At 36.4% G+C, this 16087-nt stretch overlaps 1 protein-coding gene across 21 annotated transcripts in view; it reads left to right on the forward strand.

Moving 5' to 3' along the window:
* The window catches only part of MEF2C (myocyte enhancer factor 2C), a 157103-nt gene extending 141554 nt beyond the window's left edge, over positions 1 to 15549 (forward strand). For 14 of the 21 annotated variants that reach the window (XM_030567804.1, XM_030567808.1, XM_030567807.1 and 11 more), the window contains 4 exons: positions 797 to 926; positions 1711 to 1846; positions 6099 to 6131; positions 10886 to 15549. In XM_030567804.1, the coding sequence (XP_030423664.1) occupies positions 797 to 926; positions 1711 to 1846; positions 6099 to 6131; positions 10886 to 11207 (621 nt within the window). In that variant the 3' untranslated portion in view covers positions 11208 to 15549. The remainder of the gene's footprint in view (positions 1 to 796; positions 927 to 1710; positions 1847 to 6098; positions 6132 to 10885) is intronic. The other 7 variants (XM_030567818.1, XM_030567820.1, XM_030567819.1 and 4 more) reach the window with 2 other exon arrangements.
* Positions 15550 to 16087: the final 538 nt, after the last annotated feature.

A 16087-nucleotide genomic window follows, 5' to 3' on the forward strand; every position in this document is an offset into this window, starting at 1 on the left:
ATTAAGCATTCCCAGTATTATCGATTTGGTATATAACATAGGTGACAAGAATGAAATTGTTACCTATATTGTTCAATCTCTGCATGTTAAAAAAAATAAAAAGCCTTTGAGAAGGAAGCTTAGCCACTGTTAGTATTTTGCTAGCATGCTAAAAGTAGACTACTTTTTTTGCAATTGGCACACCTTATTAGGGGTTTTTTTAAGTGGTTCTCTGGACATTTTATCCTTTTGCTCCTAGAATTTGAATTCCTTGGTGTAGTTTGTGCATTGAAATATCCAGAATTAAAGAGAAATGTATAACTGCTTTCCTAGGTAATATTTTTGAAGTTTGTTTTACTGTGAGAAAGAATAAAGTAGCCAGAGCACCATCTGCTGGATAGAGTTTATTATGCAGCACTGCAGCAATATTGCTTACTGAATTAAACATAAAATCCATTATTGCTGATTTTAATAAAATTTTTGCATTTGAATGAAAAGCAAAACAATAGAAGTTGAGTTTATATATTTCATCATTTTTTCACGTGGTCTCTTTTCTACCCACAATAAAGCAATCTTACTTGTTACAAGTTTGGTTTCCTAGGAGATACTGATGTAATGGGTTACTATGGTGACAACTAATCTCTTGAAGGATTGTAAATGATAGGGTTGACAGAGTTCATAAAAGCCACATGTTAAATCATTAATTTCATGAAACCTGTATTAAGTTGTATCTCATGCACAAGACGTACCCTGAAATCCTGTACATTTAACTGATTTAAACCTGTCAATAATTTGTTTATTTTACTTACTTTAAAAGAATCAGAGGATAAATAACTCCCAGTCTGCTCAGTCATTGGCTACCCCAGTGGTTTCCGTAGCAACTCCTACTTTGCCAGGGCAAGGGATGGGAGGATACCCATCAGCCATTTCCACAACATATGGTACCGGTAAGTATCAATGTAAGATGTGAATAGCAGGGGAGAGCAAGATACTGACCTACACAGTGGCTCAGTAGTAATGAAACTCCTGTATGTATGCTGCACTAAAGAGAGGAATTTGTATTCTGTATTACTTTAGGTGATTGAAAGCCTCATTATCTTACTCTGAGTCTATAAATGACTTGAGACATAAAGGGATTCAAGAAGCAACTGCATTGTTATAATGGAAAACTGCTCTATAAAGCGTTTTCCGAAATACTTTTGCTAAGCAGTATAACTTAAAAGGGGCACCTCTTTGGTTCACACAGCTAAACATTACAGAAAATCACATCACACCAGTACTGCATAGATTAGATGGATATATAGACTGGATGCCTTTCTGGAAGATACACTGTAGTCAAATGCAAGCTCTGGGCTCAACACAGACGTAACGGTGAAATTCTATGACTTGCACTATACAGACTAGATGAGCTAATGCTCCCTTCTGACCTTAAAGACTGTGAAACTATGACTATTTATGCATGGCAATGATGACTGTATGGTTCAAGAACATTTCTGGATCTTTATGTCCAGAAATGCCTCCATAAATTAGAGGATGTTATTTGTGCATTATTTGTTCCCAAACTGATTAGTTGACTTAAAAGGCTCCGGTTTTGTTTCTGCAATTTAATACCACTGGCATAATGAAGATAAAAAAGCTTATTATATTGTGTATGTAAATTTAAATTATGGTGCTACTTATTGTTTAATTATTTTCCACTTAATTTAGCTATTGTCCTGTTTTCATATCTAGAATACTCACTGAGTAGTGCAGACTTATCATCTCTCTCTGGGTTTAACACAGCCAGTGCTCTTCATCTTGGTTCAGTAACTGGCTGGCAACAGCAGCACCTACATAACATGCCACCATCTGCCCTCAGTCAATTGGGGTAAGCAATATTCCTTAGATTATCCTATCATTTTACATTACTTAATGCTGGTTTGCATGAGAATGGCTTCTATAACCCAATTAATCCCAAATCATAAATGAGATAACATATCAACAAAAGTCTACTATGTGAACAGCTCCGCTTTCAAAATCCCAAACTTGAAAATTGGTATTGCATCAGAAGCCTGGCAGGTAGCTAAACTACAGTCTTCTATTTCCTAGTGCTTTCTCAGTGTTGTAGGAAAGTGTACTGTTGTTTATCTAATCCTTCATTTGTCTACATGATATTTAATTTCCAACACAGGACAAAACAATACACTCATAATTGTGCTTCTTTTCTTTTTGTTTCCCTTAAGCTTTTTGATTCCCTGTAGTTCAGTGCACACTTTTAAAGTAAAATTTGCAAATTTTACATATTTTTAAATCACTGATAATCAAGAATGGCATAATGATTTGACCTGAGATGAATCCATAACCTTGTCTGATAATCACATAATTCCATCTGTTCAACTGTGACTTGCAAGTTTCATTTATTTGGAACTGCTTTATAGAAGTATAACATAATTGTGACTAAGAATCTGGCAGCAGATAAACCTAATTTTGGTTTGCCTGTGTCTAAGAGAATATGTATTTGTGCCCTCTAGTGGCATTTTCAAGATATTTCTCCAGTAGATTTGAAGCCTACAATAAAACAGTCCTGTACGGTTTAAATATTTTATAAAATGTGAAATTCATATGAGAAAAACAATCTAATTCATTTAACAAACAAACAAAACTATTGACTAATTGAAATAAACTTTAAGGGCCTGATTTTCAGAGATGCTGAACTCCTGCAAATGCTAGTGAGCTAGGTCCTAGGTGTATGCTGGCACTGCAAACATTGTAGATGAAGATATGGCCAGACATACTTGAACTGGAAGTTGTTCATTGAGAAAAGTACAAATTAAAATATCTTGAATATATAAACTAGTAAAGTTTTAGTTCACTGGCATTTGAAAGCATCAAATCAACCTTTTTCAAAAAGACAAATGTTACACAAAAGCTTTAATATTTTTGCAAGACTGCTGCCATATTCTGAAAGTATTTGGCCTTGTAAATGTGGTTTAAACTTCAAAATTCTCTTTATAATTTTTTTGACCTCTTGTGTGCCATTGGCTTGGGCTTTTAGAGGAATAGCTAAACAAAGTTTTAGGAGAAACATATAGTTTTTGAATACCACTTCTGTAAAAAAAAGTTACATAGTTACAGATATTAACTGCATAAACACATACAACCAAAAATGTGCAGATTTAGAAAAAATGTTGTAATACATCTTCATTATTCCTTCCTTATTGCTTTTCTTTTTGAGGCATGTACTGTTTTGGGGCAAACATGTTAACTGTACATCTAGGGATATAAAATCACAAAGAAATTGAAAACTCACATGTTAGCTATCAGTGTATAACTTACTGTGAAGCTGATTATTTTCAATGGTTTACCATAATAAGACTATTTGGTTAACCAAACAAAGTATAAATGAAATCCTAAACTAACAGCATGCCTTTTTAGATATGTCACACATCATCATGTGTTTCTAATTCATATCACAAAAAAGTTGAAAATTAATGGCTGTGCCTAGTGGAATGTGTTTTGGGCTTCTGGTTTTAAAATTATTTTTTCAGTGATTTTCAAGTGAAGTTAGTACTATGAAAACTGCTTCATTGACAGCCCCATAGGAGTCTTCCACTTATGCAGAAAATATGCATGATGTCTTTGTTTTATTTTGTATATTGAGATTTATATACAAAAGCACCTTTCCTAAGCTTTGGGTGATTTTAACAATTTCTTTAAAATGCACAATTCAAACACAAATTTATAAGAACAAACCCAGCCTACGTGAGCAGAAGAATCAGCTAACTAGAACTTCCAAAAATATAAAGAAATGCCCCACTCTAAGAACCCCAGGTACCCAGACCCCTCAGCCATTCTCAGAAATTTGAGCAAACCAACTGAAAATGTGGTTGACCTGCTTCCAAATTCTTATACTATACTAGAGGGAGGTGAGTTCCAGGGGATGCAAAGGTAGGGAAAATAGGTTAATATGTTCAGAACTAATATGTTTATTTGGAGGGACTTAAGAGAACAGTGAATGTGTGTTTTTTGTTAAACAAGCTTTGGGAAAGACCTATGATGTGCCTCAGACAGGGCAGTTAACAGGGGAGGCATGCAGATTCTCCAGGGGGCTCCATCACCAGTGCCTATAGCAGTACAGAGCAGTTCATGTTCCACTCCACATGGCACAGGAGCATAGGTAGTATTACAGCTTGTCACAGGTGGCCTGGGTCCCCATGAATCTGTGCTCCGCAACAGCTGCTGTTTTGGCAGCATCATCTGAACAGGCTCTAAGACAAGTGCAGAAGAACCACTGCTCTTTATCTTGGTCCAGTCACTGACTAGCAACAATACTAGTGCCCATGTTCCTGAGCAGTCTTCGGGGATAATTTCTAAGGACATCATAGTAGTACAGATCCCATGTCTGTTCAGTTTTGGGCTTTTTTTTTCTTTTCTTTTCTTTTTTTTTACCAGCTCTATAGCTGATTGAAAAAAATTACATTTTGCATGAAAAGGTGTTCTTCTTTTTGACACCTCTCCTCTATGAACTACCTATTTTTAATTGATCAACAAAAGCCATGAGTTGTTGGTTACTACTGACCTGAAGTGGGTTTGAGCTCTAACCTACAGGTGAAAGGTTCTGTATCCAGTTGCCAATTTCTTGATCCACATGACTCCCCTACGTAGCATACATTCTTCCATGTCCATAATTATCAATCTAAGACAGCACATTTTCTGCTTTGAATGTTAGCTACAGGCAAAAGAATGGGTTTCATAAATAAAAATGCAGACTTCAATACTCAACCATAATATTTATTCAAAATAATTTTATATAGACAGTTATTTATATAACAGTGGAAGTGTCTCCAATCTTTTTTCAACCCTATGGAACAAAGAATTGGCTGAGATCCATAAGCTTGCTCCAGGATTCTTGACTAACAGACTAAATAGTTAGTAGTTATAACTATAAATTCTCAAGGTCTTGGTTAATATCCACTGCTAAACCCTAGGTACCCTCACCCACACACATGTACAAATAAATGTATTCTGTGGCAAGGAGGAAAGCAAAACCAGAGACAAAGCCCTGGTGGGCGGGGCATGCCATCTTCCCCACTCCATGAAAATCTGTGTTGTCAAGGGCCGTTGGTCATAGATTCACCACTAATACCCATGCCTCTTCCCAAACCCACCCTGACTCAAATTCCAACTGGAGGTTAGAACAGATGGAGACCCATACAGAATATACATCACTGGCATACAAAGTCAAAGCTTCTTTGCAGATTCCTTTCATCCTGACATTTCCTAGCCCCTTCACAGAAGAGCCATGCTAACTGTACTTCCTAATGAACATCCATACCCAAAGAGGGAATCGTATTTGCCCTAGCTGATATACATCAAATAATCTCTGTGTGCCACTCATATTGATTTGAATGTGAATTGAGGTTTAATATTTCAGGTATATTTCCTTTATTATTCGTATGAAATTAAATGTTTTCTGTGCAATGTATGAAAAAAGATGACCACATTAATGTCAATGTGAGTGGATTATAAGAACGTAAGAACGGCCATACTGGGTCAAACCAATGGTCCATCTAGCCCAGTATCCTGTCCTCTGATATCAACCAGTGCCAGATGCTTCAGAGGCAATGAACAGAACAGGACAATTATCAAGTGATCCATCCCCTGTCATCTAGTCCCAGCTTCTGGAAGTCAGAGGTTTAGGGACATCCAGAGCATGGGCTTCATCCTTGACCATCTTGACTAATAACTTTCAATGGATCTGTCCTCAACAGACTTAGTTAATTCTTTTTGAACCTGGTTAGACTTTAGGCCTTCACAGCATTCCCTGTCAATGAGGTCCATGGGTTGACTGCATGTTGTGTGAAGACGTTCTTCTTTATGGTTGTTTTAAACCTGCTGCCTATTAATTTTATTGGGTGACCACTGGATCTTGTGTTATGTGGAGGGGGGGGTGAACAACACTTCCTTTTTTTCACTTTCTCCATAGCAATCACAATTTTAGAGACTCTGTTATATGCTCCCTTAGTCTCTTTTCTAAATTGAACAGTCACAGTCTTTTTAATCACTCCTCATATGGAAGATATTCCACTCATTTTTGTTACCCTTCTCTATACTTTTGACAATTTTAATGTCTTTTTTAGATGGGTCGACCAGAACTGCATTCAGTATTCAAGGTACTATGAATTTATATAGTGGCATTTTATTTTCTGCCTTATTATCTGTCCCTTTTGTAATGGTTTCTAACACTGTTAGCTTTTTTGACTGCCACTAGACACTGAGCAGATGTTTTCAGAGAACAATGACTCCAAGATCTTTGTCTTGAATAATAACAGCTAACTAAAACCCTATCATTTTGTGTGTATATTTGGGATTATTTTTCAGTGTGCATTACTTTGCATTTATCAACACAGAAATTCATCTGCAATTGTTTTGACCAGTCACCCAGTTTTGTGAGATCCATTTGTAATGCTTTGCAGTCAGCTTTGAACTTAACTATCATGAGTAGTTTTGTATTGTCTGCAAACTTTGCCACCTCGCTGTTTACTTCTTTTCCCAGATCATTTATGAATATGTTGATGAGCACAGGTTCCAATACAGATCCTTAGGGGACCGCTCTATTTATCTCTCTCTGACCACTTATTCCTACCCTTTACTTTGTATCTTTTAACCAGTTACTAATCCATGAGAGGACCTTCCCTCTTATCCCATGGCTGCTTACAAGCCATTGGTGAAGGACCTCGTCAAAGGTTTTCTGAAAGTCCAGAGACATTATATTGACTGATTTCAGTGTGGTAGCCATGTTAGTCTGTATCAGCAAAAACAACGAGGAGTACTTATGGCACCTTATAGACTAACAGATTTAACTCACCCATGTCCACGTTTGTTGACACCCTCAAACAATTCTTATAGATTGGTGAGGCATAGTTTCCCTTTACAAAAGCCTTATTGACTCTTTGTCAACATGCTGTGTTTATCTGTGTGCCTGATAATTCGGATCTTTTCTATAGTTTTAACCAATTTTCTGATATTATCTGACAAATAATGTTTAGTAATTGTATAGAATTCTTTAAAATTAAATCATTTTCTTTTGCCCTTTGGATTTTCTACATTAAACCTCATTTATGTTTCAGGGAAGTTCTGTTGTTAAAAAGGCAAAGATAATATTAGCCTGGGTCTATATAATGCATTTTATATGAAGGTAAAATAAGCATTTGTGTAAAATAGACATTCATATTTGCTCCATTAACATGTAAAGGCAAAACCAGGTATTAGAATCCCATTAATAATTTGGATTTAATAGTGAAAAGCACCTGTGTCCTACCCTTTTATAATGAAGAAATCGGAACAGTCCTTCATATAGCTGCAGTCTCCCACCTTGCATTCTAAGTCTTACTCACACTTGCAGTATATACCTGTGCATAGTGGTCTATCGTCACTTATAATGAGCCACATCAACTTATCACTCACAAAGTTTTGGCTAATGAAAACTAAAGAGGCAAGTTATCACACTGGTTCCTGAACCTCTGTACCAAGAATAATGCACATGAGATTGCAATAATGCCAGCTGAATTTCTCAAGAGTTATACTCATCCTACGTGTCTTTCAGAAATAGGGTGACCAGATGGGACAATCCTGATATTTGGAGCTTTTCTTATATAGGCTCCTATTATCCCCATCCTGTCCCAATTTTTCATACTTTTCTATCTGGTCACCCTGTTCAGAAACTTGCTGCCTCTGGAGACTGTAATATATAATATAGTACAGTGTATGTAAAGAGATACAGATCAGTGTGTTTCATCAAATCATGTGAGAAAATTTCACTGATATACTTGCCTTACACTGGATTGAAGAATTATATTCCTGTGTTTTAAAAGTGTCCCAATCTCTACAGAACTATATATCAAGGGTCTATATCAAAGGTAGTCCCAAATCAAATCTCCAGGTCCCAACACCCCATATGTTGAGTAATTTCAGATTCAGAGTCAAGTTTTGTATCCACAGTGACCTCTAGTCTAAAACATTTATTAAACTGTCAGCCTACTATCCCAGGCAAAGCCCGAACCTCTCCTAAGGGGATACAAGATTAAATCCATAGGAAAATGAAAAAAACCAGGAGTATATTTTTATTTCTTGTTGGATTTTTTCCATCAAGGTCTCAGCAAAAGTAGAATATTTCACTGAATAAGTAGAAACGATCACGTCTGAAATTAACAAACAGTTCTCTCCACACATTTAAAACATACTTCCAAAATGCAACAGAGTACCCCGTTTGCCTTCAGAATGTATTTGGGAGTGCATGAGGGAAGGAATTGTACACTTCACTGCACTTTTTAAAACATTTGCACCAATGAGCCCTGCAATATGCTAGGGGGAGAGTACAGTAGCAAATTTTGACAAACTGTTCTAAATGAATGCAGGGTAGATGAAAGCAATCATTGTTGGAGCACTTTGTTCTGTCTTTATTGTCTAACAATAGCCATCCATTATTAAACATTGTGACAATTAGTGATAAAAGTGTTTGATATAATTTCAGTAGAGAAGTCAAATCGTTTGAAGTATAAATGTGCCAAAATAAGCCAAAATACTGTTTTGCCTTTCACTGGAGTTATAGTAGATGTAGCATAAGTAAACCTCTCCCTCCCCCAATATTCCCTCACTTTTAAAACCCTTGAAATTATGTGTTTGAGGACTCTAACTTCAGCCTGTTTTATGGTTCTTAATTGGAACCATGCCTCAGAATATAATAAGAATTACACACTAAGAAAGATACTTTTGAGATATGTATAATAAAAAATGGAAATTCAGTTTTGGCCAGTAGGTGGTGCTTTTGTACAAAACATTCTACAAAGGCAAGTGGCATCGTTTCTCCCTTATTTTAGAATAATGAACATTTTTCCTATTTTCTCTCGCTCCCACACATTACAGCTTCCCGCTGCCTCTAACCTGCACACACAAATATACAAACAAAAAATCAAGTTAGAATAAGCATTTAGCATTCTTTCTTTCTTTCTTTCTTTCTTTCTTTCTTCTCTTAACAATAACACAGTAAGAACTATAACATTTGTTGGTATTTATGACACTCTTTATTTGAGTTGGGTGTGCCCACATGCAAAGCAATGTATTCCCCTGACATCCTCAATTACATTTCAACTAAAAGTCTCTGGTAGCTTATTGATCAAAAGACACAAATAATATTTTGAATTTAGGATTCTTAAATCTGTAGCATAGATTAATACATCAAATCCTAACCTGCCTAGGATAATTTTTTAATATTAATACCTTTCAAGGTTCAGCTAATTTAAAGTCTTCGTTTTTGAAGTTAAAAAACATACGTCTAGTATATTGCTACTCATCAGTGTGAATGATGGTGATGCTTTTGTGCATCTGAACTAATCTGATTGAGCTCAACAGAAACTCCTTGCTTCCCCTGTCACCACCTGTGCATGCATGCGTACACATATGCATATGGATCAGTAACTGGTTAAGACAGGAGACAAATGGTAGAAATAAATGGTTAGTTTTCACAATGGAGAGGGGTAAATAGTGAGGTCCCCCAAGGATCTGTACTGAGTCCAGTGCTGTTCAACATATTCATAAATGATCTAGAAAAAGAGGTAAACAGCGTGGCAAAATTTGCAGACGATACAAAACTACTCAAGACAGTTGAGTCCAAAGCTGACTGCAAAGAGTTACAAAGAGATCACACAAAAGAGTGATTGGGCAACAAAATAGAAGATGAAATTCAGTGTTGATGAATGCAAAAGAAATTTACATTGGAAAACATAATTCTAACTATACATGCAAAATGATGGCATTTAAATTAGCTGTTATCACTCAGAAAGCGTCATCATGGATAGTTCTCTGAAAACATTCACTCCATGTGCAGCAGCAGTCATAAAAGCTAACAGAATAGAAACCATTAAGAAAGGGATAGATAATGAGACAGAAAGTGTCATAATGCCTCTATATAAATCCATTTAATTCCCACACCTTCAGTACTGCATGCAGTTCTAGTCGACTCATCTCAAAAAAGATATATTATAGTTGGGAAAAGTACAGAGAAGGGCACCAAAAATTAGCTTCCACATCAGGAGAGATTAAAAAATCTGAGACTGTGCACCTTAGAAAAGAGAAAGTAAGGGGAATATGATAGACATCTATAAAATCATGACTGGTGTGGAGAAAATGAATAGGAAAGTGTTATTTACCCCTTCATATTACAAGAACCTGGGATCATCCAATGAAATTAATAGACAGGTTTAAAACAAGCGTAAAGTACTTCTTTACACAGTGCACAGTGAATCTGTGGAACTTGTTAACAGAGGATGTTGTGAAGGCCAGAAGTATTGGGTTAAAAACAGAATTAGCTACATTCATGGAGGATAGGTCCATCAATGGTGATTAGCCAAGCTGGGCAGAGATGCAACCCCATGCTCTGCGTATCCCTAAACCTCTGACTACCAGACACTGGGACTGGATGACAAGATGGATCACTCGATAATTGCCCTGTTCTGTTCATTCCCTCTGAAGCATCTAGCACTGACCACTGCCATAAGACAGGACACTTGGCTAGATGGACCATTAGTCTGACCCAGTAATGCCATTGTTATGTTCTAATGTTCATCAGTTATAAAAAAATTCTAGTGGTTTCATCAGTGCAAAGGCTCAGCATCCAAAATGTATCAAGCACTTACAAAAAAAGTAGACTTTCTTGATAGGGTATACCATAGAGCCATTCAAGAGAGTCATGTCTGTTGTGATGCCTCTTTCACTGGGTCTCAATATTTCTTACAGAATATTCCTCACATTCCTGGCATGCACTGTTATCCATAAGAGTCTTTAAACTGATGTTTTGGGCAACTGTTTGTACGTTTCTGGGGGCTCGATGCCTCCTCAGTCTGTAACTGGGTTTCCTTTCCTCCTACAGAGCTTGCACTAGCACTCATTTATCTCAGAGTACAAATCTCTCCCTGCCTTCTACTCAAAGCCTCAACATCAAGTCAGAACCTGTTTCTCCTCCTAGAGACCGTACCACCACACCCTCGAGATACCCACAGCACACGCGCCACGAGGCGGGGAGATCTCCTGTTGACAGCTTGAGCAGCTGTAGCAGCTCATATGATGGAAGCGACCGAGAGGATCATCGGAACGAATTCCACTCCCCCATTGGACTCACCAGACCTTCGCCGGACGAAAGGGAAAGCCCCTCTGTCAAGCGCATGCGGCTCTCTGAAGGATGGGCAACATGATAACATTATTACCTATTAGTTTTTTTCTTGCAGTGTGTGTGTGCTATACCTTAATGGGGGGGGGGGTCGATATGCATTATATGTGCCGTGTGTGGAAAAAAAAAAGTCAGGTACTCTGTTTTGTAAAAGTACTTTTAAATTGCCTCAGTGATACAGTATAAAGATAAACAGAAATGCTGAGATAAGCTTAGCACTTGAGTTGTACAACAGAACACTTGTACAAAATAGATTTTAAGGCTAACTTCTTTTCACTGTTGTGCTCCCTTGCAAAATGTATGTTACAATAGATAGTGTCATGTTGCAGGTTCAACGTTATTTACATGTAAATAGACAAAAGGAAACATTTGCCAGAAAGTGGCAGACTTTACTGAGAGAGAAAGCAGCTGTTATGCAACATATAGAAAATGTACAGATGTTTTGACAGACCCAGCAATGGGTGGCCATGAAGAAATGTTAGAAAGAGTCTGGGTCACCTACCATACCTAAAATGCTCACAAACATGCAGGCATATCATTGGAGTATGGCACTCAGTTAAAAGGATCAAAGACATGTAAAAGAGGACCATACTTGTAAAAATGTTGTGTTTGAGGGCTAACATATTTAATTTTTAAAATTCTGGGTCTGCATTACTTATTAAATAAAAAATAGAAAAATATGTACATTACATTTTGCTTATTTTCATATTAAAAAGTAAGACAGAGTTTGCAAAGCATTTGTGGCTTTTTGTAGTTTCCTTAAGCCAAAATGTGTGTTTTTTTCGTTGATAGCTTCGCTAATATTTTAAACAGTCCTGAAGAAAACAAACAGAGGACTTTTTGTATAGAAAGCACTACCCTAAGCCATGAAGAACTCCATGCTTTGCTAACCAAGATAACTGTTTTCTCTTTGCAGAAGTTTTGTTTTTGAAATGTGTATTTCTAATTATATAAAATATTAAGAATCTTTTAAAAAAATCTGTGAAATTAACATGCTTGTGTATAGCTTTCTAATATATATAATTATGGTAATAGCAAAAGTTTTTGTTATCTTAATAGTGGGGGGGTTATATTTGTGCAGTTGCACATTTAAGTAACTATTTTCTTTTGGTTTTCTTTTACTCTGCATACGTTTTACAGATTTAAAGTCAGCTGTCAAAAAACTAATCTGTAAAAGGTTAGAATTTACCCAAGATCTAACAACCTAAATCATTTTAATACAACATTTACAAATCATTGAGTGAACTGAGATCCATTGTATATACTGATTAGTTCTTTCATGCTGTTTTGTGCATTGTAACAAGTTCAGGGCCCTGATATTACTTATGTCCTGCATATCTTGTAATTTCCACAATTAAATGACAAAGTGGCATAACTTGGCCCCTTCTCATAAATTAAATGAAGCTGATATTCTGTCTGCTAGAATTGGATGTGCATCTCTTAAGGCTGCCAGGTAATTAAGTGGAGGTGAAGAGCTCCACAAGTAGTGGAGAAAGAAGTCAAAAGTGAGGAGTTGGCACATAAACACAAGTTACAGAATTTTAAAAATCTTAAAGAGATTTGGGTGGTCAATAAAAGAAGCATTCAAAAGCAGATTTGTCTTGTACAACCAATACTTAGCCAACAAGTCACCATCATTCTCGCAGCCCTTATTGGTCACATTATCACACAGAGGGAATATTGTTGAACAATGTCTCCTGTGTATTTCACCCAAACAAGTTTTGCATGGAGCATCCACCATTTTCTCCTACCATATATTTTTCTTTAATTAAAATCTTGTAGACAGAAAGAATATCCCATTCATTTTAGTTCCTCTTTGTCGCTCATGTACTGTTACAGGAAAATGGTGGAATACAGGATTTTTAGTTCAGCATTTATGTTGGGTGGGATTTGTTGGGTTTGTTTTTTTTGTGCGCAATTCCCCATTAAGATTTTAGTCCATTGTACAACTGATAATGTTTCTTCTTTTCAAGAGTAGTTCTGTCTCCCACCTAGATGCATTGACACAATAGGGAATCTAGCTGCAATAGCTGTCTAAGTATTAACACAGAGAGGTTATGTTACGGGAAACATACCTTCTATTTCCCATCTATACATGCAGTTGCTGTGCACTGCTCATTGATAAAGTCTACCTCTCTGTGGTAGCAAATGGGGTATAGTGTACATTGTGCATCATGACTTGGGCTCTTCCTTTATATGCAACCTGACTACAAGTGCACATTGGTCATGCAAAGGCTAGTGCATTGCTACGTATTTTGAATGCTCTCTAAGCAGAACATGTTGCTACTGCAGCCATCCTGTCTTGTAGAACAATCTGTGGAATCAGAAAAAAGATACGTGTGCATAACAAAAAGTGAGACTAGCGCCCATAATCAGTTTTTTAAAACACAAAACTCTTTTTCAGAATACATTTCTTCACCTTAAAATGAATCTATTCTCAGTCTGAAATTTTTAAAGTTTAATATGTCTAAAATATGCAAATATATCACAAATGTACCTTGCCATTTCAAAAAACTGAGGTTTATGAGTATTGTTAGTAGTAACTTGTCAATAGGGGCAGGGGAGTCAGTCTATTGAAATATGAAGAATAGCCATATTAATAGTTTACCTTACAATTTGCCTCAGCAACACAAGAAAAAGGAAATTTGAGATTCTAAGACAGTAGTGGTATAACATACATTACCTTAAGTAACTAGCAGAAAGTAGCATGAAAGGTATTGCCGTGGCAATTTTTAGTAATTCTAACCATGGTTTTATACAAACACAAATCGAATCACATGAATACGGATGCCAGTCATTCCTTTTGTTCCTGCTACTGAGCTCAACGAAAGTATAGTGGCAAGATAGTGGGGGATAATACATATTTGTAAACTGATCTAATTAAAAGAAGCACAACTTTGATTGTGAAGTAACTTTCTGTAAATTATAACTGTCTACTTTTACCTTTTCCTTTATCTGTAACTTACCATGTATTGTGTTGCAAAGGTAATTTGGGTTTATCGTGTGAGTTCTTTGTATTTAAGAAGTTTGGGGCAGAGCCCTAAAAGAGTATTAACATTTACTTTACATTAATCCATGCTATATAATGTTTTAGGCAACATTCTTAATTGCAAGTTCAAATACCTTAAGTGGCATTTTGTACATCTCCAAATATTGTTATAGCTAAACTAATCCTTCTTTAAAAAGGTGTTTTCAGTTAGCCCAGTTGCTGGCAACAATGATATGATATACACAGTTGCACAATCTGTATATTGTATGCATTGTTGCCTTTCACAATGGAGCTGTTATCATTTCACCGTTTTTCAAAAGTTGTGTTTTATAACAAAATGGCTTATATTTTTCCCAAAAGTGGAATTTAATCGTTTTTAATGAATAATATAAAAATATTTGTTCTTAGATCTTTTTCAGGTAAAGCTAAAGGAAGAATAAAACAACTCAATATACTGTTTTCAAGAATGTCATTCCTTTTGTATTGTATGTATTATCCTGTATACCCATCTTTTAACTGTACCAATGCTGTTTTGTTTTCTTTTTCCTCTTCTTCTCTTAGAAAGTAAACGCTTTGTAATTTTTAAAAGCCACTTGAAACCTCAATAAAGGCTGTTGCCTAAACATGGCATACTTCATCTGTTCCTGTTTATGCCATCTGCTGTGATGTTGTCACTTATATGGCATTAATTTCCTGCCACTGCAGATCTCTTGAAGGACTGATGGAACATAGGTGTCTGTTAGAATGCTTCAGACTGTAGATGTAATCAAAGGCTTTTGTTAATATATTTTAACCAAAGATGTGGAGCAATCCAAGCTTTGAGCCACACCTTCTGCTCAAAATTCTCCATTTGATTATTTTCATAATCAGGTGTTGCATTTTCCCTTCCCTGCTCATACCTCAGACTGATCCATACCTCAGTTTGATTCAAAGAGGTCAGTTCAACGACAAATAAAAAATGCAGTACTTGTGTCCTTTGTGGAGTAAATAATGTAAAACCTGAGTTACCTTAGGCATTATACTTGGATTGCTTCAGATGGTTTGTTGTATCCTTTTTATTTCCTGCTTCTTCTTTTTCTGGGGATTTGTTTCCATTAAACAATGGTAATTAAAAAGCAAGCTTGTAAATGGGGGGCATATACAAGCATTTGCAACAAGTATTAAAATAGAGGCTCACAGCGGCATAAGCTGGACTTTGTCGCCACTAGATGACAAGATGTTATAACTAACTTAAACTACATCTGTGTATCTCAAGGGACTTAATTCAGCTGTCTGTAGTGAACAAAAATGGGAAAAATTCACAAGTTTCTCCTGCTGGAAATAAGGTATAATTTGTATTTTGCAGACAAATCAGTAAAGTTACTGGCTTTCTTAGTGATACCGTGTCTGTGGTGCATTTTTTAGTAATTACATAATGTTTTGTTGTTTAATTATATGCCATTGTAGTACTTTTAAAAGCAACACTGCAACAAACAAGTGCAGCTGTTGTCAGTGGTCTCTATATTTGATTCCTAAATGGGGTAAACTGTTAATTACAAATCTATATGCTTATAGGGGCCTCTTCACCACAGTATCTCAGGGCCTCACGAATGTGAAATTATCACACACACACACACACACATCCCTTTACAGACAGGAATCTGAAGCAGAGAGAGATTACAAGCCAGATTCTGATACCTGTACTCATTTGGGGAGAAATCCTGTCCCATTGAAGTCAGCGTGACCTGGAGTTCACCCACTGAGTATAATTCCTTACTCTGCATTGGTCCTTTTGATTTCAATGGGACCACTCATGGAGTTGGTGCTATTTAGTGTATATAAGGTTATCTGAATTTGGCCCCCTAAATGACTTGCCCAAGATCAAATCAGTCAGGTATCTTGAGTGCTAGCCCAGTGTTTTAGCGACAAGACCATCC

This window comes from Gopherus evgoodei, chromosome 6 (genome assembly GCF_007399415.2).
Source record: "Gopherus evgoodei ecotype Sinaloan lineage chromosome 6, rGopEvg1_v1.p, whole genome shotgun sequence".
In the NCBI taxonomy this organism is placed as follows: Eukaryota; Metazoa; Chordata; order Testudines; family Testudinidae; genus Gopherus; species Gopherus evgoodei.